Source organism: Oncorhynchus tshawytscha, linkage group LG18 (genome assembly GCF_018296145.1).
Source record: "Oncorhynchus tshawytscha isolate Ot180627B linkage group LG18, Otsh_v2.0, whole genome shotgun sequence".
Classification (NCBI taxonomy): domain Eukaryota; kingdom Metazoa; phylum Chordata; class Actinopteri; order Salmoniformes; family Salmonidae; genus Oncorhynchus; species Oncorhynchus tshawytscha.
In genome coordinates this window covers 30048723-30071463 of record NC_056446.1, presented here as the reverse complement: position 1 = coordinate 30071463, position 22741 = coordinate 30048723, and the positions used below count along the sequence as shown (strand labels likewise).

The 22741-nt window shown below is 45.1% G+C and overlaps 1 protein-coding gene across 6 annotated transcripts in view; it reads left to right on the top strand.

Moving 5' to 3' along the window:
• LOC112217852 overlaps window positions 1-16421 on the top strand; it is a 71501-nt gene extending 55080 nt beyond the window's left edge. For 4 of the 6 annotated variants that reach the window (XM_042300915.1, XM_042300917.1, XM_042300916.1 and 1 more), the window contains 5 exons: window positions 15260-15358; window positions 15476-15504; window positions 15630-15689; window positions 15825-15896; window positions 16125-16420. In XM_042300915.1, the coding sequence (XP_042156849.1) occupies window positions 15260-15358; window positions 15476-15504; window positions 15630-15689; window positions 15825-15896; window positions 16125-16235 (371 nt within the window). In that variant the 3' untranslated portion in view covers window positions 16236-16420. Of the gene's footprint in view, window positions 1-15259; window positions 15359-15475; window positions 15505-15629; window positions 15690-15824; window positions 15897-16124 lie in introns of all 6 variants that reach the window. The other 2 variants (XM_042300911.1, XM_042300910.1) reach the window with 1 other exon arrangement.
• Window positions 16422-22741: the final 6320 nt, after the last annotated feature.

The following is a 22741-nucleotide window of genomic DNA, read 5'->3' as shown; positions in this document are numbered from 1 at the left end:
GTAGGATAGATATAGGTCTGTAACAGTTTGGGTCTAGAATGTCTCCCCCTTTGACCGCGGCAGCTTTCCAATCTTTAGGGATTTCAGATGATACGAAAGAGACGTTGAATAGGCTAGTAATAGGGGTTGCAACAATTACGGTGGATAACTTTAGAGGGGGTCCCGATTGTCTAGCCCAGGTCTAGCCCAGCTGATTTGAAGGGGTCCAGATTTTGCAGCTCTTTCAGAACATCAGCTATATGGAAATGGGCGAATGAGAAGCAGGGGGGATTTGGGCAAGTTTCTGCGGGGGGTGCAGAACTGTTGGCCGGGGTAGGGGTAGCCAGGTGGAAAGCATGGCCAGCCGGGGAATTTTTTTTCTAGAAATTCTCGATTATCGTGGATTTATCGTGGTGACAGTGTTTCCTAGCCTCAGTGCAGTGGGCAGCTGGGAGGAGGTGCTCTTATTCTCCATGGACTTTACATTGTCCCAAAACTTTTTGGAATTTGTGCTACAGGATGCAAATGTCTGTTTGAAAAAGCTAGCCTTTGCTTTCATAACTGCCTGTGTATATTGGATCCTAACTTCCCTGAAAAGCTGCATTTCACAGGGACTATTCGATGCTAATGCAGTACGCCACAATATGTTTTTGTGCTGGTCAAGGGCAGTCAAGTCTGGAGTGAACCAAGGGCTATATCTGTTGTTAATTATACCTTTTTAGAATAGGGCATGCTTATTTAAGATGGTGAGGAAAGCACTTTTGAAGAACAACCAGGAATCCTCTACTGACGAGAGGAGGTCAATATTCTTCCAGGATACCCGGGCCAGGTCGATTAGGAAGACCTGCTCGCTGTAGTGTTTTAGGGAGCGTTTGACAGTGATGAGGGGTGGTCGTTTGACTACGGACCCATTACGGACGCAGGCAATGAGGCAGTGATCGCTGAGATCCCGGTTGAAGACAGCCAAGGTGTATTTGAAGGGCAGGTTGGTCAGGATGATATCTATGAGGGTGCCCGTGTTTACGGATTTAGGGTTGTACCTGGTAGGTTCCTTGATCATCTGTGTGAGATTGAGTGCATCTACTTTAGATTGTAGGACGGCGTGAAAGTGAAAGACCTGTTTCTGGAATCCCCTATGGGAAAAATGAATGGTGAATAAACAATTTGAACCATTTCCATGTTTGACTGCTATGTTGTATGGGGCTTAATATGTTCCACTGTGGGCCCAAAGATTATTTTAGTGGTGGGGCTCTATCCACTATGGATACAACTTCCTCGGCGCTTGCGCATAATCATAATTCATATGCATGCCACTAGAATATACCATATGACTAAATATGGGTGTATCAGTGATATTACTGTTCTGCTAATGTGCATGGACCTTGTAGAGAAAAAAACTGATCCAAATGGTTGTCCAGTCAGGCAGGCTCGATGCAGTTATTTCAAAATGAACGGTTAGCCAAACATCGGGTATTCACTGCAGTTTACAGATTAGTTTTGTACTCACTTGAAAACAATAACATTCTCCGTTACATTGTGTTGTTGTAGGACACCTTTATTTCTGTAAAAAAACTGAAATAATAAGGTATCTTTTTGAACGGCATACCCAGGGATTGTGAGGGAGCTCACTCAGTGCAGCCCCCGTAGTGCACATAGTGTAGTGTTTTCTTTCACTGTGTAAATTAACTGGATAAATTCACTGCAGTATGAAGCCTAACATTGAGTTAAAAACTTCGTAGGGATAGCCCCCGTTTTTTCAATTTTCGCCTAAATGACATATCCAAATCTAACTGCCTGTAGCTCAGGCACTAAAGCAAAGATATGCATATTCTTGATACCATTTGAAAGGTAATTGTCATGACTTCCGCTGAAGTTGGCTCCCCTGCCTGTTCGGGCGGTGCTCGGCGGTCGTCACCGTCCTACTAGCCGCTACCAATCCCTTTTTCATTTGTCTGTTGGTTTGGTCTTATAAGTTTCACCTGTGTGTAGTTTGGTTTAATTAGCTTCCCTATATGTAGTAGTTTGACCCGCCCTTGTTTTGTGTGGGATTGTCTTTTGTTACGTGTGTACATATTAGGTCGTAGTGTATTTTATTTTCTATACTGGACACCCTGTGGTTTTGGGTTGTCTGGTATAGTGTCCTGCGCCCTGTATTGTATTGGGCTTATCAGCTTGGTGTGTAATAGTAAAGCACATTACTCCGTTACTCTCTCTCTCTGCGTCTGATTCCTGCACACACACCTAGTCCCGCGTGACAGAATCCCGCACCTGAATATGGAATTAGCAGGAGCAGCCGCATCTCCACTCCCATCGATGGAGGAAAGGGTCCTCCATCATACCAGCGTTCTCCATAGGATTGGTTCAGCCATGGACCAAATGATGGAGCAGATGGATCGATGGGAGAGGAGTGTCCTTCCCACCTCATCTCCAGCACCCCCTCCTCCAGCACCTCCTGTTCCTGCTACCACATCTGGCTCCGGGGCTCTATGGCTGACGCTCCCACAGGAGTATGATGGAACGGCGGCAGGGTGCCAGGGTTTCCTTCTACAACTGGAACTGTACCTGGCTACCGTGCATCCTACTCCCTCCGGAGAGGAGAGCGTGAGTGCCCTCGTCTCCTGTTTGACTGGGCGAGCACTCAAATCAAATCAAATCAAATCAAATCAAATTTTATTTGTCACATACACATGGTTAGCAGATGTTAATGCGAGTGTAGCGAAATGCTTGTGCTTCTAGTTCCGACAATGCAGTAATAACCAACAAGTAATCTAACTAACAATTCCAAAAAAAAACTACTGTCTTATACACAGTGTAAGGGGATAAAGAATATGTACATAAGGATATATGAATGAGTGATGGTACAGAGCAGCATATGAATGAGTGATGGTACAGAGCAGCATAGGCAAGATACGGTAGATGATATCGAGTACAGTATATACATATGAGATGACCTTGGAGGGTACTATGGTGTTGAATGCCGAGCTGTAGTCAATGAACAGCATTCTCACATAGGTATTCCTCTTGTCCAGATGGGTTAGGGCAGTGTGCAGTGTGGTTGAGATTGCATCGTCTGTGGACCTATTTGGGCGGTAAGCAAATTGGAGTGGGTCTAGGGTGTCAGGTAAGGTGGAGGTGATATGGTCCTTGACTAGTCTCTCAAAGCACTTCATGATGACGGATGTGAGTGCTACGGGCGGTAGTCGTTTAGCTCAGTTACCTTAGCTTTCTTGGGAACAGGAACAATGGTGGCCCTCTTGAAGCATGTGGGAACAGCAGACTGGTATAGGGATTGATTGAATATGTCCGTAAACACACCGGCCAGCTGGTCTGCGCATGCTCTGAGGGCGCGGCTGGGGATGCCGTCTGGGCCTGCAGCCTTGCGAGGGTTAACACGTTTAAATGTCTTACTCACTTCGGCTGCAGTGAAGGAGAGACCGCATGTTTTCGTTGCAGGCCGTGTCAGTGGCACTGTATTGTCCTCAAAGCGGGCAAAAAAGTTATTTAGTCTGCCTGGGAGCAAGACATCCTGGTCCGTGACTGGGCTGGGTTTCTTCCTGTAGTCCGTGATTGACTGTAGACCCTGCCACATGCCTCTTGTGTCTGAGCCGTTGAATTGAGATTCTACTTTGTCTCTGTACTGGCGCTTAGCTTGTTTGATAGCCTTGCGGAGGGAATAGCTGCACTGTTTGTATTCAGCCATGTTACCAGACACCTTGCCCTGATTAAAAGCAGTGGTTCGTGCCTTCAGTTTCACACGAATGCTGCCATCAATCCAAGGTTTCTGGTTAGGGAATGTTTTAATCGTTGCTATGGGAACGACATCTTCAACGCACGTTCTAATGAACTCGCACACCGAATCAGCGTATTCGTCAATGTTGTTGTCTGACGCAATACGAAACATCTCCCAGTCCACGTGATGGAAGCAGTCTTGGAGTGTGGAGTCAGCTTGGTCGGACCAGCGTTGGACAGACCTCAGCGTGGGAGCTTCTTGTTTTAGTTTCTGTCTGTAGGCAGGGATCAACAAAATGGAGTCGTGGTCAGCTTTTCCGAAAGGGGGGCGGGGCAGGGCCTTATATGCATCGCGGAAGTTAGAGTAACAATTATCCAAGGTCTTTCCACCCCTGGTTGCGCAATCGATATGCTGATAAAATTTAGGGAGTCTTGTTTTCAGATTAGCCTTGTTAAAATCCCCAGCTACAATGAATGCAGCCTCCGGATAAATCGTTTCCAGTTTGCAGAGAGTTAAATAAAGTTCGTTCAGAGCCATCGATGTGTCTGCTTGGGGGGGGATATATACGGCTGTGATTATAATCGAAGAGAATTCTCTTGGTAGATAATGCGGTCTACATTTGATTGTGAGGAATTCTAAATCAGGTGAACAGAAGGATTTGAGTTCCTGTATGTTTCTTTCATCACACCATGTCACGTTGGCCATAAGGCATACGCCCCCGCCCCTCTTCTTACCAGAAAGATGTTCGTTTCTGTCCGCGCGATGCGTGGAGAAACCCGCTGGCTGCACCGCTTCGGATTGCGTCTCTCCAGTTAGCCATGTTTCCGTGAAGCAGAGAACGTTACAGTCTCTGATGTCCCTCTGGAATGCTACCCTTGCTCGGATTTCATCAACCTTGTTGTCAAGAGACTGGACATTGGCAAGAAGAATGCTAGGGAGTGGTGCACGATGTGCCCGTCTCCGGAGTCTGACCAGAAGACCGCTTCGTTTCCCTCTTTTTCTGAGTCGTTTTTTTGGGTCGCTGCATGGAAACCGTTCCGTGGCACTGGTTGTAAGGCAGAACACAGGATCCGCATCGCGAAAAACATATTCTTGGTCGTACTGATGGTGAGTTGACGCTGATCTTATATTCAGTAGTTCTTCTCGGCTGTATGTAATGAAACCTAAGATGACCTGGGGTACTAGTGTAAGAAATAACACGTAAAAAAACAAAAAACTGCATAGTTTCCTAGGAACGCGAAGCGAGGCGGCCATCTCTGTCGGCGCCGGAAGTCGAGTGGGCCAACACAGTGTGGAACGGTCCGGACTCGGCGAGGGATCATTACCCCGAGTTCACCCGCCGATTCCGAGCTGTGTTTGACCATCCACCAGAGGGTCGTGCGGCGGGTGAACGGCTGTTCCACCTGCGTCAGGAGACGAGGAGCACGCAGGAATTTGCCCTGGAGTTCAGGACCTTGGCCGCAGGAGCAGGGTGGAATGACAGGGCCCTGATAGATCATTTCCGATGCAGTCTCAGGGAGGACGTCCGCAGGGAGCTAGCATGTCGGGACATGACCCTCACACTGGATGAACTCATTGACATGGCTATCCGTCTCGACAACCTGCTGGCTGCCCGCGGGCGTTCGGATCAGGTCCTGTCATTTCCACTTCCCAGCCCTCCTGCCCCTATCCCTATGGAGTTAGGAGGGGCGGCTTCGAGGGGGACCGGAGGAGGAGTGTCCTCCTGCACCAGTTGTGGTCGGCGAGGGCACACAGCCGACCAGTGCTGGAGGAACTCGTCTGGGAGTCGGGAGGGCAGGCGTAGCACTACTCGATCACCCCAGGTGAGTAAGCACCAGACTCACCCAGAGCTTCCTGTCGGTCATATGTATGTGTTAACTTCTTTCCCTGGGTTTCTTCCATCTCTACAGCATAAGGCGTTAGTCGATTCAGGCGCAGCTGGGAATTTCATGGATCGTGGGCTCGTGTTAAGGCTAGGGATTCCCCTGGTGTCGTTAGACCTACCTTTCCCTGTGCACTCCTTAGATAGCCGACCATTAGGGTCAGGAATAGTTAGGGAGGCTACGGTGCCGCTGGACATGGTAACGCAGGGGGGTCATAATGAGCAGATTAGTCTGTTCCTCATAGATTTACCTGCGTTTCCAGTGGTGGTGGGCATTCCCTGGCTAGCTCAGCACAACCCGGTGATTTCCTGGCGAAAGGGGGCTCTTAAGGGGTGGTCAAAGGAGTGTTCGGGCAAGTGTATAGGAGTTGCCGTTGGTGCGACTACGGTGGAGAGTCCAGACCAGGTTTCCACCGTGCGCATTCCCTCTGAATATGCCGATTTGGCTATCGCCTTCAGTAAAAATAGGGCGACCCATTTACCACCCCATCATCGAGGGGACTGCGCGATAAACTTTCTGGAGAACGCTGCACTTCCTAGGAGTCACGTGTATCCATTGTCCCAGGAGGAGACAGTAGCGTTGGAAACATATGTTGCTGAATCGCTGGGACAAGGGTACATTCGGCCCTCCGCATCACCCGTCTCCTTGAGCTTCTTTTTTGTGAAGAAGAAGGATGGAGGTCTGCGTCCGTGCATTGATTATAGAGGTCTAAATTCCATCACAGTGGGGTTTAGTTACCCACTACCTCTCATCGCTACGGCGGTGGAGTCATTTCACGGGGCGCGCTTCTTCACAAAACTGGACCTGGGGAGTGCATATAATCTGGTACGTATCCGGGGAGAAGATGAGTGGAAAAACGCATTTAGTACTACATCTGGTCATTATGAGTATCGCGCCATGCCATATGGGTTGAAGAATGCTCCAGCCGTCTTCCAATCCTTCATAGATGAGATTCTCCGAGAATCTGCCACACGCACGGCGCATGTGTCTCTGGTGCGTAAGGTACTTGGGCGACTGCTGGAGCATGACCTGTATTGCAAGGCGGAGAAATGTGAGTTTTTCAAATAGGCCATTTCCTTCCTGGGTTATCGTATTTGCACCTTTCTGAACCTTCTAAACTGTCTACAATAGACAGAAACTGATCCAAATAGTTGCATAATCAGGCGTAGACAGTTGGCCTATGCAGTTATTTCGTCATGAAACAAAACAGGACGTGAGTGGTTTTTCAAATTAGCCTACATATTACTGCATTTTATAGCCTATGGACAATAATTGTGTATTCACAATAAGACATTCCTCATTGCACTGTGTTGTTGCAGCCCAATCATGATGATTCAAATATTATAGTTTATGGCTTTGCATTCCAGGGACCACAGAGAGCAGCCTGGAGAAAAGCAGGCAGGTCCTTGCCATTCAGGCAAGACCAAAAAATGGCTCCCAGCAAAACTGTTAGAGTCCCAGTATTCAAAATGAGGTTGAAAAGACGTCTTAAAGACGTATTTACCAGACGTTGAAGTTAGGATCAATTTAGGTTCTGAATGAAAGTTGAAAATACGTATTTTCAGTACGTTTCAAATACAAATTTCCAGAACGTTGAAAATGCATATTTTACAGATGTTGAAAATATGTATTTTTTTCCTGCTGTTGAAATCACGGACATTTTTTGTTATGAATGAAAGTTGAAAAGATGTAATCAAGGCCAGACCGGAAAAAATCTTAATCAAACATAGACGCCTATGACTGGTTCAGTTTTGGTCCGAACCGGACCAAAAACTAATGTCCATGGATGTGGAAATCAAGGCCGTTCCAGACTGCAACATTTAAAAAAAAAAATTCATAAGGCCCTCGGTGTCACTTCGTGCTTACTGATGTGTAGCATACAGTGTTGCCTGAAATGGAATTTTATGAATGCCCATCTATGTGGTAAGCCTACTGTATGTAAAACACCCCAAAAAGATGTCCGGTCTGGAAATGACCAGAAAAAGACATTGGCTCGTGCTTACTGGGGTGCAGTCTAGCATGTTGGCCCTAAATTGAATTTTAAGCATGCCCATCCATCCATGTGGGAGGCCCACCATTTGTAAAACAGGCTGTTTCATTGGCATTATTAGTCCTGAATCCTGTGACTAATCAGTTTGGCTATTTAAGCCCTGAATATCAGCTACCCAACTTTATCAAGTTATCATGACACTATTTACAATGTGTTTACACAGCGGGACATGCAGAAGTATTTTCTTTTTCACTATAATCAGCTTGTGAAAAATTGACCATCTCATTATATTGTCATACATTTCATCTCCAGCCTGTAGGTTACAGAAAAGGCCACACTCTTTCTACCATGTCCTATACCTGCTACATGAGATGCGTGTCTCCAACAGCACCCTGGAGAGGCGCACTGGGAATAGACAAGCAAAATATTTTGCATCCCTGCTTTTGACAAAGTGGCCACTGCTGCTCACAGAGCGCATCAACGCCCACCTAAAAAGCGCTTATGCCACTGTTTGAGAGATATTGTCATTGTTTTGGGGTCGAATTATGTGAGGTTTTATGTGTTGTTGTTGGAGGTGCATCTCGTAGGTTTTCCACCACTCCCGAATTCGCCAGAGAAAAGTTCTGCCCCCATTAAAGTTCAACGGGAGCACACGGAGCAATGTGCAAGGGATTGTGGGAAGGTGAGTGGTGGGAACCTTACTAGCAGAGTGATAGAAGAAGACAGCTCTGCTCTACTTTATGCAAATTGAACCCGGCCACCACTGCCGTTAACCAAGGAAACATAGTTCTGCCTGTCATTACAGCCAAAAGAGATGGAGGAAAGCCAATCATCGATGTGTCTGGTTTTCCAATTCTATATGATTTTGCTTTGCTAGAATACAGATACAAAATCATAGTCAATGGCATGGAGGAGGAGTGCAGAGCTTGTTGGTGTTGATGGTGGGTGAAGAGAGATTTGCACAACAATGTTTGGTTGTGCTGCTAGCTAGCTATCAACATCAAGCAACCTAAACCTCATAACTGTGATCATACTGTAGCCACCTTTTGTGAATGTGTTGAGCAAATTGAATTGTGAAATTTGCCTACCAAAAACCAATGTCCATGTGTGCACGGGGGCTTTGTCATGCTGAAACAGGAAAGGGCCTTCCCCAAACTGTTGCCACAAAGTTGGAAGCACAGAATAATCTAGAATGTCATTGTTTGCTGTAGCGTTTACATTTCCCTTCACTGGAACTAAGGGGCCTCGCCCAAACCATGAAAAACAGCCCCAGACCATTATTCCTCCTCCACCAAATTTTACAGTTGGCACTATGCATTGGGGCAGGTAGAGTTCTCCTGGCATCCACCAAACCCAGATTTGTCTGTTGGACTGCCAGATGGTGAAGGATGATTCATCACTAAAGAGAACGCGTTTCCACTGCTCCAGAGTCCAATTGTGGCACCATTCCAATCGAAGCTTGGCAATGTGAATTGTGATGTTAGGCTTGCGTGCAGCTGCTCGGTCATGGAAACCCATTTCATGAAGCTCCCGATGAATAGTTATTGTGCTGATGTTTCTTCCAGAGACAGTATGAAACTCGGTAGTGATTTTTACCCACTGCGCACTTCAACACTCGGCGGTCCCGTTCTGTGAGCTTGTGTGGCCTACCACTTCATGCTGAGCCGTTGTTGCTCCTAGAGGTTTCCACTTCACAATAACAGCACAGTTGACCAGGGCAGCTCTAGCAGGGCATAAATTTGACCAACTGACTTGTTGGAAAAGTGGCATCCTATGACGGTGCCACGTTGAAAGTCCCTGAGCTCTTCAGTAGGGCTATTCTACTGCCAATGTTTCACTTTGGAGATTGCATGGCTGTGTGCTCGATTTTATACACCTGTCAGCAACGGGTCTGTCTGAAATAGCCGAATCCACTTATTTGAAGGGGTGTCCACATACTTTTGTATATATAGTGTAGCTTACTTCTTGTAAAATACATAGGCCTACATACACATAAATGGGTACTTTGGGTAAAGGAAATGGTGGCTTTGACTTGCAAACATTGTCATGCAAATCTTTACCCACCACCAACAGCAACATCTCTGCAATCCTCCTCCATGCCACTGACCATTTGATTTAGTCTTCGTGTTCTAAAATCATCCTCAGCAAATAAACAAGGTAGAATATCCACACTCCCCAAGCCATATTATTTCCTTTGACATTTTTAATTAGCCTACAAATTGCCTGCTCCTTATTTTCATGTACAGTACAGTACCTAGAATACAAGGGTTGCATTTGCACTAAACTATTTCATGTCTGAAAAATAGTGTCTAAAATCGGGCTCATGGTTAATCTCATATCCATCATCTACTAGTATCATTTTTAATAGAGAGCATATAGCTAGCTCATCAATATGCAAATGATGTGTGAGTTTAGCTATTTTCTGATTCAGATGTACAATGACAAGGTGCACATGCCCATTAGGCCAGTTATCATACTGTAGGTCTGTGGCTGTATTGGTGATGCATAACATTGTGATAAGCTGCAAAATGGGTTCACATGGCTGATATCCTGAGACAGTGACAGTCAAATACAACTGACTGGTGACCTCACAACTGGACAAAAGGTCATGTCATTTGAGAAAGCCACAAACACAGACAAGCTTTAGAGACTGATCCCCTTCACACCTTCTTTATTGTAGAATTATGATCTGTGATGAATGAACATTGACACTACTTCATCTTGAATAATGTTTTTAAATCAACAATTAAAACACGTTTAAACTCTTCAATGAATCAACATTGAATTAATCAAAATATGATTAAACAATGTACAAATAATCTAACTTGTTTGCAAAAGCCTGATGGACTTGAAGAGCTCATCTCTCTCGCCATCTGCTTCCACAACCATCTCCTTGAGCGTCGGAGAGAAGGCAGAACCTAAACCCACACGGCTCGACCGGGCACGTCTCTCTCCTGAGGAGAGGCAGCGGCGAGTCAGCACCAGGAGCTGCCTTTACTGAGGCCAGGTTGGTCCCTTTGTCTCCACTTGTTCGCTGCGGCCAGCTAAAGGGGGTGGCTTGGAAGTTGTGGGGGATATACTGCTGAGTCAAAGCGCCGGTCCATCATTCCCCAGACCCTTGCTAGACAGCACTCTTGTATGGCAAAGCCAGGCCTTTTCTCTACCTGCCCTCATCGACTCGGGTGCTGATGAGAGTTTCCTGGCCCGAGGTGTTGCCCAGTTGGGTCTGGACACTGTTCCACTCGATTCACCCCTCGATGCCAACGCTCTCAATGGACAGCTCCTCGTCCGTGTCAGTGATAGGACCGTGCCAGTCATCCTGCTTCTCTCTGGGAATCACCAGGAAAGGATTAGTCTCCACATAATCAACTGCACTCACTCTCTCCTGGTTCTTGGCCATCCTTGGTTAAAGCTGCACATCCCAGAGATCGACTCGACTGGACCGTTTTGGTCTCACTAACGCTCCTGCTGTTTTCCAGAGCCTGGTTAAGGATGTTATGTGGGATGTGACTGGACGCTTCATTTTTGTCTATGTGGATGATATTAAATTTTTTCTAAGGACCCTGAGGCTCACCAGCAACACATTCACCAAGTTCTCCAACAGCTGGGGTTTGCCATTTGTTTTTACGTTTCATCTGTAACTACAGCCGTTTGGCAGACCCTCACCACTCTCACCTCCACCTCCACTCAGTTCCACTGGACACCTGAGGAAGAGGCAGCGTTCCGGGAACTCCAGCTTCACTTCTGCTCCGATCCCAACCCAGCCCAACCCAGAACTCCAGTTCGTTGTCGAGGTGGACGCCTCAACACAATAGGGTAGGTGCTGTTCTGTCTCAACGTCCCCCCTCTGATCAGAAGCACCACCCATGTGCCTTCTTGTCCTGCAAACTCTCACCTGCAGCAAGACATTTTGACAGAGGTAACCAGGAACTTCTGGCTGTGAAGCTGGGTCTTGAGGAGTGGTCGTCACTAGTTGGAGGGCTCAGGTTCTCCCCTTTATTGGGTGGACGGACCACAAAAACCTGTCCTACATCCAGACTGCCAAACGTTTGAGCTCCCGGCAGGCCAGGTGGGCATTGTTCTTTGGAAGATTCAACTTTATACTCACTTATTGCCCCAGATCTAAGAATACCAAGCCTGACGCCCTCTCCCGTCAGTTCAACGCCGACAACACAGGTTCCGAGCCAGAGAACATTATGCCATCCACCTGCATCATTGCCGCTGTCTCCTGTGAGATCGAGTCCCATATTCGCCAGGCTCAGCATAACTCAGCATCCCCTCTCCAAGATTCCATCTTCCAGGGAGACTGCAGACCTGCTGGTATCCCCTTAACCTACACACAGTGGCCTGCTAGCTAATAATAGAGAGTTTAACATTTTCAAAATGTATTTACTTACTTGAATTGGTTCACGCCGACACCCACGAAGCGGACAACCGAGCGAAGAGCTGCCATTTCATAATCTGTTAACTTATTTTTCTTGCACTCTGACAGGTAAATATTTAGCCTGTAGGCCTAATATTTAGCTAGTGAATGGCCTAATATTTAGCTAATATTTAGCTTTTTACTTCAGCTACACATCACTTGCCTCTCTCTTCCAGCTGGTTCCATAGGCAACAGGCTACTCAAGCCTCTCCAGAATAGGCCATTCCTCTTCTCGTGAAATGCCAGGAAAAGCTATAGGCTACAAAAGCTATATGATATTTATTTGTATCATTGTTTATACCATAAAGCAGGCTTGCTCTTGCTAATTACTGAATGTGAAACAGGCCTACAGCATAGAAAATGCATGTTGAGGAGAGAGTGGGTTGGTGTGATCCCTTTTGGCCAGTCATGATAACATTGTTGCACTGATGAATTGCAAATAGTTTCACAGGACATACAGAAATGTTCACAGTGAAAAAGAAGAACCAAAGGAATTGACAACCACTAGAAAAATGGAAATCACTTGCAAACCACTTGAACAACGATGCAACGACATGCTGTAAAAGATGAGCAGGCTAAATGGCATTTGTTGGTGAATTGCTACATTTAAATACAAGTTACTATGTTATTTTTCATTAGTCCTACATGTACATTGAAGTATTATTTGCAGTTGTCACTATGACAATGAACACACCATGAAAGCACTGAATGGTCTGAACCAGTATCTGTGTGTTAAGAGACCTTGTGAAAGGTCTTGTTTATATAGGCAGCTCAGCAGTAGGATGCGTTGATCAGTCGACTGACAGAAGGACTGTAGAACGATACATGATCAACTTTCATCTAGTGTGGATGTTCACCAACGTTTTAGAGTTATGTAGCCTATATTTTATCATAATCGTTAGTGATTGACTTGGTGGACGGCCCAGGCCTTAACTCTGACACAACACAACTAACGTCATTATCACAACAGAACTACATTATCGATACTTCAATGAAATAAATATAAAATTACACACACACACTTGTTTACTTGACTTTTATGCTCTATAAATTTGAAAATGTCTACTATTAGCAAAAAGGTTTGGAACTCAGTCTATTAACTATTTTACAGCATGGTGATGTCACTATGGAAGGATAAAACTATCCCACCAAACACAGACAGAAATTTCAGGCTGTCTTTCATTTTCATTTTAATAATAGTAACAAATATATGTATATATATATATATATATATATATATATTCCACACCAGATACAAACATACACATACAAACAACAACTTACAGACACACACAAACAACTACTACATCTCATCTGCCCAGACCCATATGCTCACACCCCCATCTCTAGTGCATGCATTATTGTTTGCTGTCTATCATCAGGCGGTCTGTTCAAATAGCTCATACATTAAAAGGACATTATCATGATCAAGTTCACAATCTCACAGTATTATTCCAATGTCATAGTGTGGAAATAAACTCAGCAAAATTAGAAACGTCCCTTTTATCAGGAACCTGTCTTTCAAAGATAATTTGTAAAAATCCAAATAACTTCACAGATCTTCACTGTAAAGGGTTTAAACACTGTTTCCCATGCTTATTCAATGAACCATAAACAATTAATGAACATGCACCTGTGGAACATCGTCAAGACACTAACCTCTTACAGACGGTAGGCAATTAAGGTCACAGTTGTGAAAATTTAGGACAATAAAGAGGCCTTTCTACTGACTCTGAAAAACACCCAAAAGAAAGATGCCCAGGCTCCCTGCTCATCTGCATGAACGTGCATTAGGCAAGCTGCAAGGAGGAATGATGACTGCAGATGTGGCCAGGGCAATAATTTGCAATGTACGTACTATGAGACACCTAAGACAGCGCTACAGTGAGACAGAACGGACAGCTTCTCGCAGTGGCAGACCACGTGTAACAACACCTGCACAGGATCGATACATCCCAACATCACAACTGCGGGACAGGTACAGGATGGCAACAACAACTGCCGAGATACACCAGGAATGCACAATCCCTCCATCACTGTTCAGACTGTCCGCAATAGGCTGAAAGAGGCTGGACTGAGGGCTTGTAGGCCTGTTGTAAGGCAGGTCCTCACCAGAAATCACCGGCAACAACGTCGCCTATGGGCACAAACCCACAGTTGCTGGACCAGACAGGACTGGCAAAAAGTGCTCTTCTCTGACGAGTTGCCGTTTTGTCTCACCAGGTGTGATGGTCGGATTCGTGTTTATCGTCGAAGGAATGAGCGTTACACCGAGGCCTGTACTCTGGAGCGGGATCGATTTGGAGGTGAAGGGTCCGTCATGGTCTGTGGCGGTGTGTCACAGCATCATGGGACTGAGCTTGTTGTCATTGCAGGCAATTTCAGCGCTGTGCGTTACAGGGAAGACATCCTCCTCCCTCATGTGGTACCCTTCCTGCATGTTCATCCTGACATGACCCTCCAGGATGATAATGCCACCAACCATACTGCTCGTTCTGTGTGTGATTTCCTGTAAGACAGGAATGTCAGTGTTCTGCCATGGCCAGCGAAGAGACCGGATCTCAATCCCATTGAGCACGTCTGGGACCTGTTGGATCAGAGTGTGAGGGCTAGGGCCTTTCCCCATAGAAATGTCCGGGAACTTGCAGGTGCCTTGCAGGTTCCTTGGTGGAAGAGTGGGGTAACATCTTACAGCAAGAACTGGCAAATCTGGTGCAGTCCATGAAGAGGAGATGCACTGCAGTACTTAATGCAGCTGGTGGCCACACCAGATACTGACTTACTTTTGATTTTGATCCTCCATTTGTTCAGGGACACATTATTCAATTTCTGTTAGTCACATGTCTGTGGAACGGATTTAGTTTGTGTCTCAGTTGCTGAGTCTTGTTATGTTCATACAAATATTTACACATGTTAAGTTTGCTGAAAATCAGTGCAGTTGACAGTGAGAGGATGTTTCTTTTTTTGCTGAGTATATATAAAACACAGGAAATCATGTTTTTGACTTCACTGGGCCTTTAAAACTGCAAAATGTTCTATTCACCACACAGCAGGAAATTGACTTTAAAACGTAAATGTTTCTCTCCACCATCAGGATGGGGGCCACTTAAGTGTTTTGCTGTGAGAGAAATACCCTCTCTAGCCTTTTAGGGGCTTTAGCATTTTTGGTTGGGGGGGATCCCAAAAGGTGAGAGCTGGCCCTGCTGTAAGGTCCCCCACTAACCAGACCCTTCTCCCCTCTCTGGTCGTCTCAGGCTCTCAGAACCTCTTCCTCACGGTGACTGTAGGATTGGCTGTGGCAGCAGCGGTGTGTGTCACTGCTGTTGTCATCATAGTACGCAGGAGGAGAGACAGTAAGGACTTACATTTGTCTCTGAGTTTAATGGAGTGCATTAATTACACAGTAATACACGGAGACAGACAGTTGTTTCATTGAAATTCTTCTGATTTCTTTTATTTGTTCTTGTCAGAGAATCAAGTGCCAACTGATAACAGCATTGTGAGTGAACTGTAACTTAATTCACACAGTTAGTTATTTTACTTTAATAATAGTATAATACACCAAGAGTTTGCACTATAATTCTATTGTTTTTAATCTATTACATTTGTTATGAATTGATAAAGGGTCTGAATGCAGTAAACCACTCCACCCCACCAACCAATGAGGACCAGGTTGAGGACCAGGTTAGTGCATCAACATTCTAATGGGGTTTGAAACATGATTAATATGAAACATAATTTGACCCGTTGTTATCATGCAATCAGACTAATGTCCAGTTTAAATGATTCACGTTTCAATAACAATTTTGACCCTTGTAGAGTCAACCTGCTGACAGAATCACCTATGCCTCCATTGACCACTTCAATCAAAATCCCCCTCATAGAGTTAACGTAAGTGAAGCAAAACTGAACATATTGTAATGGTATCACTCTCCCTCATACACACTGTTTAAAGCCTATACTTTGTTGTGTGTGTGTGTGTGTGTGTGTGTGTGTGTGTGTGTGTGTGTGTGTGTGTGTGTGTGTGTGTGTGTGTGTGTGTGTGTGTGTGTGTGTGTGTGTGTGTGTGTGTGTGTGTGTGTGTGTGTGTGTGTGTCTGTGTGTGTTTTCTGTGTGTAGGCCAACAGTAAAGATGCAGTGATGTATGCCTCAGTTATGCCCTCTTCTGGCAGAGGGAGAGAGACAGAGAACCCTGCTGACCCTAGCTCCCTCTACTCCACTGTCAAGTAACCTGTAACAATCTGCACTAGTTACATCCATTTCTGGACATATTAAATAATGATATGCACCCATTGACTCTAGAAAAATAAAACGTAGAAATGCCTCATGAGTTTAGTTAAACTGTCATAACCCATCAGAACCCAAAATATATGCTTGTTTTACTCCAATGTTTATAATCAAATTAAATGTAAACACACACACTGTATAGCCTCAAAACATGGTTTAAACTATAATGTTGATATCATGGATGGCCAGTCCTTGCATCTATAGCTCTGTCTATGAATTTAAGAGTGGTTACATTTCTCCTACCCCATCCCTCAGATTTTGAGCAAAACAGTGGAGGGGAGTGTGCTTTGTTACTGTTTCAACTCCTGATTGCCGCTTTAAGATGTGTATATTTTATTGATATAGACCAGTGATATAAGAGACTGGAAAAGTGGAAGAGTTTGAGAATCAAAAGGGCATGATTCAGATTCACTCATGCTGACTCTGGTAGCCCAGGCTGTAAAGTGCATTCTGGGAAGTATTCAGACTTGTTCCTCATTTTGATAAGTTACAGCCTTATTCTAAAATGGATTAAATAATTTTTTCCTCATAAATCTACACACAAAACCCCATAATGGCAAAGAAGAAACTGTTTTTTAGACATTTTTGCAAAGTTATATAAACTCAGCAAAAAAAATAAACGCCCTCTCACTGTCAACTGCGTTTATTGTCAGAAAACTTAACATGTGTAAATATTTGTATGAACATAACAAGATTCAACAACTGAGACATAAACTGAACTAGTTCCACAGAAATGTGTCCCTGATCAAAGTGGGGGGGTCAAAATCAAAAGTAACAGTCAGTATCTGGTGTGGCCACCAGATGCATTAAGTACTGCAGCAGTGCATCTCCTCCTCATGGACTGCACCAGATTTGCCAGTTATTGCTGTGAGATGTTACCCCAATCTTTCTGCAAGGCACTTGCAAGTTCCTGGACATCTCTGGGGGGAATGGCCCTAGCCCTCAACCTCCGATCCAACAGGTCCCAGACGTGCACAATGGGATTGAGATCCGAGCTCTTCGCTGGCCATGGCAGATCACTGACATTCCTGTCTTTCAGGAAATCACACACAGAACAAGCAGTATGGCTGGTGGCATTGTCATGTTGGAGGGTCATGTTAGGATGAGCCTGCAGGAAGGGTACCACATGAGGGAGGATGTCTTCCCTGCAACACACAGCGCTGAGATTGCCTGCAATGACAACAAGCTCAGTCCCATGATGCTGTGACACACCGCCCCAGACCATGACGGACCCTCCATCTCAAAATCGATCCCGCTCCAGAGTACAGGCCTCGGTGTAACGCTCATTCCTTTGACGATAAACACGAATCCGACCATCACACCTGGTGAGACAAAACGGCAACTCGTCAGAGAAGAGCACTTTTTGCCAGTCCTGTCTGGTCCAGCAACGGTGGGTTTGTGCCCATAGGCGACGTTGTTGCCGGTGATTTCTGGTGAGGACCTGCCTTACAACAGGCCTACAAGCCCTCAGTCCAGCCTCTCTCAGCCTATTGCGGACAGTCTGAGCAGTGATGGAAGGATTGTGCATTCCTGGTGTATCTCGGCAGTTGTTGTTGCCATCCTGTACCTGTCCCGCAGTTGTGATGTTCGGATGTACCGATCCTGTGCAGGTGTTGTTACACGTGGTCTGCCACTGCGAGAAGCTGTCCGTTCTGTCTCCCTGTAGCGCTGTCTTAGGCGTCTCATAGTACGTACATTGCAAATTATTGCCCTGGCCACATCTGCAGTCATCATTCCTCCTTGCAGCTTGCATAATGCATGTTCATGCAGATGAGCAGGGAGCCTGGGCATCTTTCTTTTGGGTATTTTTCAGAGTCAGTAGAAAGTTCTCTTTAGTGTCCTACATTTTCATAACTGTGACCTTAATTGCCTACCGTCTGTAAGCTCTTAGTGTCGACCATTCCACAGGTGCATGTTCATTAATTGTTTATGTTTCATTGAAAAAGCATGGGAAACAGTGTTTAAACCCTTTACAGTGAAGATCTGTGAAGTTATTTGGATTTTTACAAATTATCTTTGAAAGACAGGTTCCTGATAAAAGGGACGTTTAATTTTTTTGCTTAGTTCCTAAAAAAAAGTATGGAAATATCACATTTACAAAAGTAAATTCATATCCTTTACTCAGTACTTTGTTGAAGCACCTTTGTCAGCAATTACAACCTATAGTCTTCTTGGGTATGGCACTGCAAGCTTGGCACACCTGTTTCTCCCATTCTGCTCTGCGATCCTCTCAAGCTCTGTCAAGTTGGATGGAGAGCGTCGCTTCAATGCTATTTTCAGGTTTCTCCAGAGATGTTCGATCAGGTTCAAGTCTGGGCTCTGGCTGGGTCACTCAAGGACATTCAGAGACTCATCCCGAAGTCACTCCTGCGTTGTCTTGGATGTGTTCTTAAAGTCGTCGTCCTAATGGAAGGTGAACCTTTGCTCCAGTCTGAGGTCCTGAGCAGGTTTTCCATCAAGGATCTCTCTGTACTTTGCTCCATTCATCTTTCCTCGATCCTGACTAGTCTCTCAGTCCCTGGGCTGAATAACATCCCCACAGCATGCTGCTGACACCACCGTGCGTTACCGTAGGGATTGTGCCAGGTTTCCTCCAGACGTGACACTTGGCATTCAGGCCCAATAGTTCAAACTTGGTTTCATCAGACAAGAGAATCTTGTTTCTCATTTTCAGAGTCCTTTAGGTGCCTTTTGGCAAACTCTAAGCAGGCTGTCATGTGCCTTTTACTGAGGAGTGGCTTCCATCTTGCCACTCTACCATAAAGGCCTGATTGGTGGAGTACTGCAGTAATGATTGTCCTTCTGGAAGGTTCTCTAATTTCCACAGATGATCTCTGGAACTCAGTCAGTGTAACTATCTGGTTCTTGGTCATCTCCCTGACCAAGGCCCTCCTCCCTCGATTGCTCAGTTTGGCCGGGCAGCCAGCGCTAGGAAGTGTCTTGGTGGTTTCAAACTTTTCCCATTAAAGAATGATGGTGGCCACTGTTCTTGGGGACCTTCAATGATGCAGACATTTTTTGGTACCCTTCCCCAGATCTGGGCCTCGACACAATCCTGTCTTGGAGCTCTACGGACAATTCCTTCAACCTCATGGCTTGGTTTTTGCTCTGACCTTACATAGACAGATGTGTGCCTTTCCAAATCTTGTCCAATCAATTGAATTTACCACAGGTGGACTCCAATCAAGTTGTAGAAACATCTCAAGGATGACAATGGAAACAGGATGCACCTGAGCTAAATTTCAAGTCTCATAGCAAAGGGTCTGAATACTTACGTGAATAAGGTATTCCTCAGTTACATTTTTTTATAAATGTGCAACAAAATCTAAATACCTGTTTTTACTTTGTCATTGTGGGGTATTGTGTGTAGATTGATGAGGAAAATGTTTTATTGAATCCATTTTAGAATAAGCCTGTAACGTCACAAAACAAGAAAATTGAACGGGTCTGAATACTTTCACTGTATACAAGTGAACCACTGGACCACACAGGCCACAAAAATATGTTTTTAAATACTAGATGGATGAGGTAGAACACTAGTGTTAAGTTTTCTTTTAGGACGATAGTAGCATCTTTGCCAAACATTTAGCTTTGCAGATAAACTCATGGCAATTTTGTTCCTGCATTTCTCTTGTTTCAAATTATATTGACTAAAATGATATACTTAATAAAATGGAAATCAATCTTTACTGAATGTTTCATTTTGATTCACTCCAGAATTTGACAGAGTTCAAAAACATTGTATTGCCTATTGGGGTTTTATTCAGTAATTTACTCCATTCTTCAGTAGGAGGCAGTATAATTCTCAAATGTTATATAGGCCCAAATTGATTCTTTACTTTTTGTTCTACTAAGAAAACATCTCACATAATGAAGCAGAATATTTATTCTGAAAATAAGTGTTAGTAAAGGGTCCTGAGGACTTTGGGAAACCTTGTAGTATTACAAGAAGCAGAGCACTGCCTAACCTTAGTACAGGGGTACCTAATGTAAAAAAGGTAGGGGCATGGATCAGAAAACCAGTCAGTATCTGGTGTGAACACCAGTTGCCTCATGCACATCTGCTTCTCATAGAGTTGATCAGGCTGTTGTGATTGTGGCCTGTGGAATGTGGTCCCACTACTCTTCAAATACTGTGAGAAGTTGCTGGATATTGGAGGGAACTGGAATACGTTGTTGAACATGTCGATCCAGAGCATCCCAAAATCCTCAATGGGTTACATGTCTGGTGAGTATGCAGGCCACAGAAGAACTGGGACATTATCAGCTTCCAGGAATTGTTTACAGAGCCTTGCACCATTGGGCCATGCATTATCATGCTGAAACATGAGGTGATGGCGGCGGATGAATGGCACGACTGTGGGCCTCAGGATCTCATCACGGTGTCTCTGTGCATTCAAATTGCCATCGATAAAATTGTGTTCATTGTCCATACCTTATGCTTTCCCATACCATAACCCCACCTCCACCATGGGGCACTCACAACATTGATATCAGCAAACCACCCGCCCGCCCACACGACGCCACATGCACTGTCTGCCATCTGCCCAGTACAGTTGAAACCGTTATTAATCTGTGAAGAGCACACTTCTCGAGTGTGCCAGTGGCCATCGAAGGGGAGCATTTGCTGGTGAGGACAACGAGCACGCAGATGAGCTTCCCTGAGACAGTTTGTGACAGTTTGTGCAGAAATTCTTCAGTTGTGCAAACCCACAGTTTCATCAGCTGTCCGGGTGGCTGGTCTCAGATGATCCTGCAGGTGTAGAAGCCGGATATGGAGGTCCTGGGCTGGTGTGATTACACTTGGTGAGGCCGGTTGGACGTACCACCAAATTCTCTAAACAAAGTTGGAGGCAGTTTATGGTAGAAAAATTAACATTCAATTATCAGGCAACAGCTCTGGTGGACATTCCTGCAGTCAGTTTGACAACTGCACACTCCCTCAAAACTTCAGTCATCTGTGGCATTGTGTTGTGTCACAAAACTGCACATTTTAGAGTGGCCTTTTATTGTCCCCAGCATAAGGTGCACCTGTGCAATGATCATGCAGTTTGATCAGCTTCTTTATATTCCACACCTGTCTGGTGGATGGATTATCTTGGCAAATGAGAGATGCTCACTAACAGGAATGTCAACAAATTTATGCACAACATTTGAGAGAAATAAGCTTTTTGTGCATATGGAACATTTCTGGGATATTTTTGGGACCAACATTACATGTTCCATTTATATTTTTGTTCAGTGTACATCACAATTTGGCACAGTGCATTATTTACGACAGTTTTATAACTTTAACATCAAACCTTGTGCTTCGAGGGGTGAGCTTCATGTTTAAAGCTTGCTCTGCCACCCTCTATGATGTCACACCAATGAAGTGATGTCATTTTGATCATGTGGTTTCTCTGCAAGGGTTTAGTAACAACAGTTTTCTCTTGTCAGACCAAAAAATAAACGCGTCAGGATTAAGCTGTCCCAGTTTATATGGTGTCGCACTCTTTCCAAATTCACCCAATAGATTGTTTTTCAGCGAAAGAGAAGAGAGAGCGAAAAAGAGAGAGAAGAGAGAGCGAAAGAGAAGAGAGAGCGAAAAAGAGAGAGAGAGAAGAGAGAGCAAAAGAGAAGAGAGAGGTGACGCGTCCCTAGGAGGGGTGCGTCACTTGAGTGGGTTGAGTCACTGATGTGATCTTCCTGTCTGGGTTGGCGCCCCCCCCCCCTTGGGTTGTGCCGTGGTGGAGATCTTTGTGGGCTATACTCGGCCTTGTTTCAGGATGGTAAGTTGGTGGTTGAAGAAATCCCTCTAGTGGTGTGGGGGCTGTGCTTTGGCAAAGTGGGTGGGGTTATATCCTTCCTGTTTGGCCCTGTCCGGGGGTGTCCTCGGATTGGGCCACAGTGTCTCCTGACCCCTCCTGTCTCAGCGTCCAGTATTTATGCTGCAGTAGTTCATGTGTCGGGGGGCTAGGGTCAGTTTCTTATATCTGGAGTACTTCTCCTGTCCTATCCGGTGTCCTGTATGAATTTAAGTATGCTCTCTCTAATTCTCTCTTTCTTTCTCTCTCTCGGAGGACCTGAGCCCTAGGACCATGCCTCAGGACTACCTGACATGATGACTCCTTGCTGTCCCCAGTCCACCTGGCCGTGCTGCTGCTCCAGTTTCAACTGTTCTGCCTGTGATTATTATTATTTGACCATACTGGTCATTTATGAACATTTGAACATCTTGGCCATGTTCTGTTATAATCTCCACCCGGCACAGCCAGAAGAGGACTGGCCACCCCACATAGCCTGGTTCCTCTCTAGGTTTCTTCCTAGGTTTTGGCCTTTCTAGGGAGTTTTTCCTAGCCACTGTGCTTCTACACCTGCATTGCTTGCTGTTTGGGGTTTTAGGCTGGATTTCTGTACAGCACTTTGAGATATCAGCTGATGTACGAAGGGCTATATAAATAAATTTG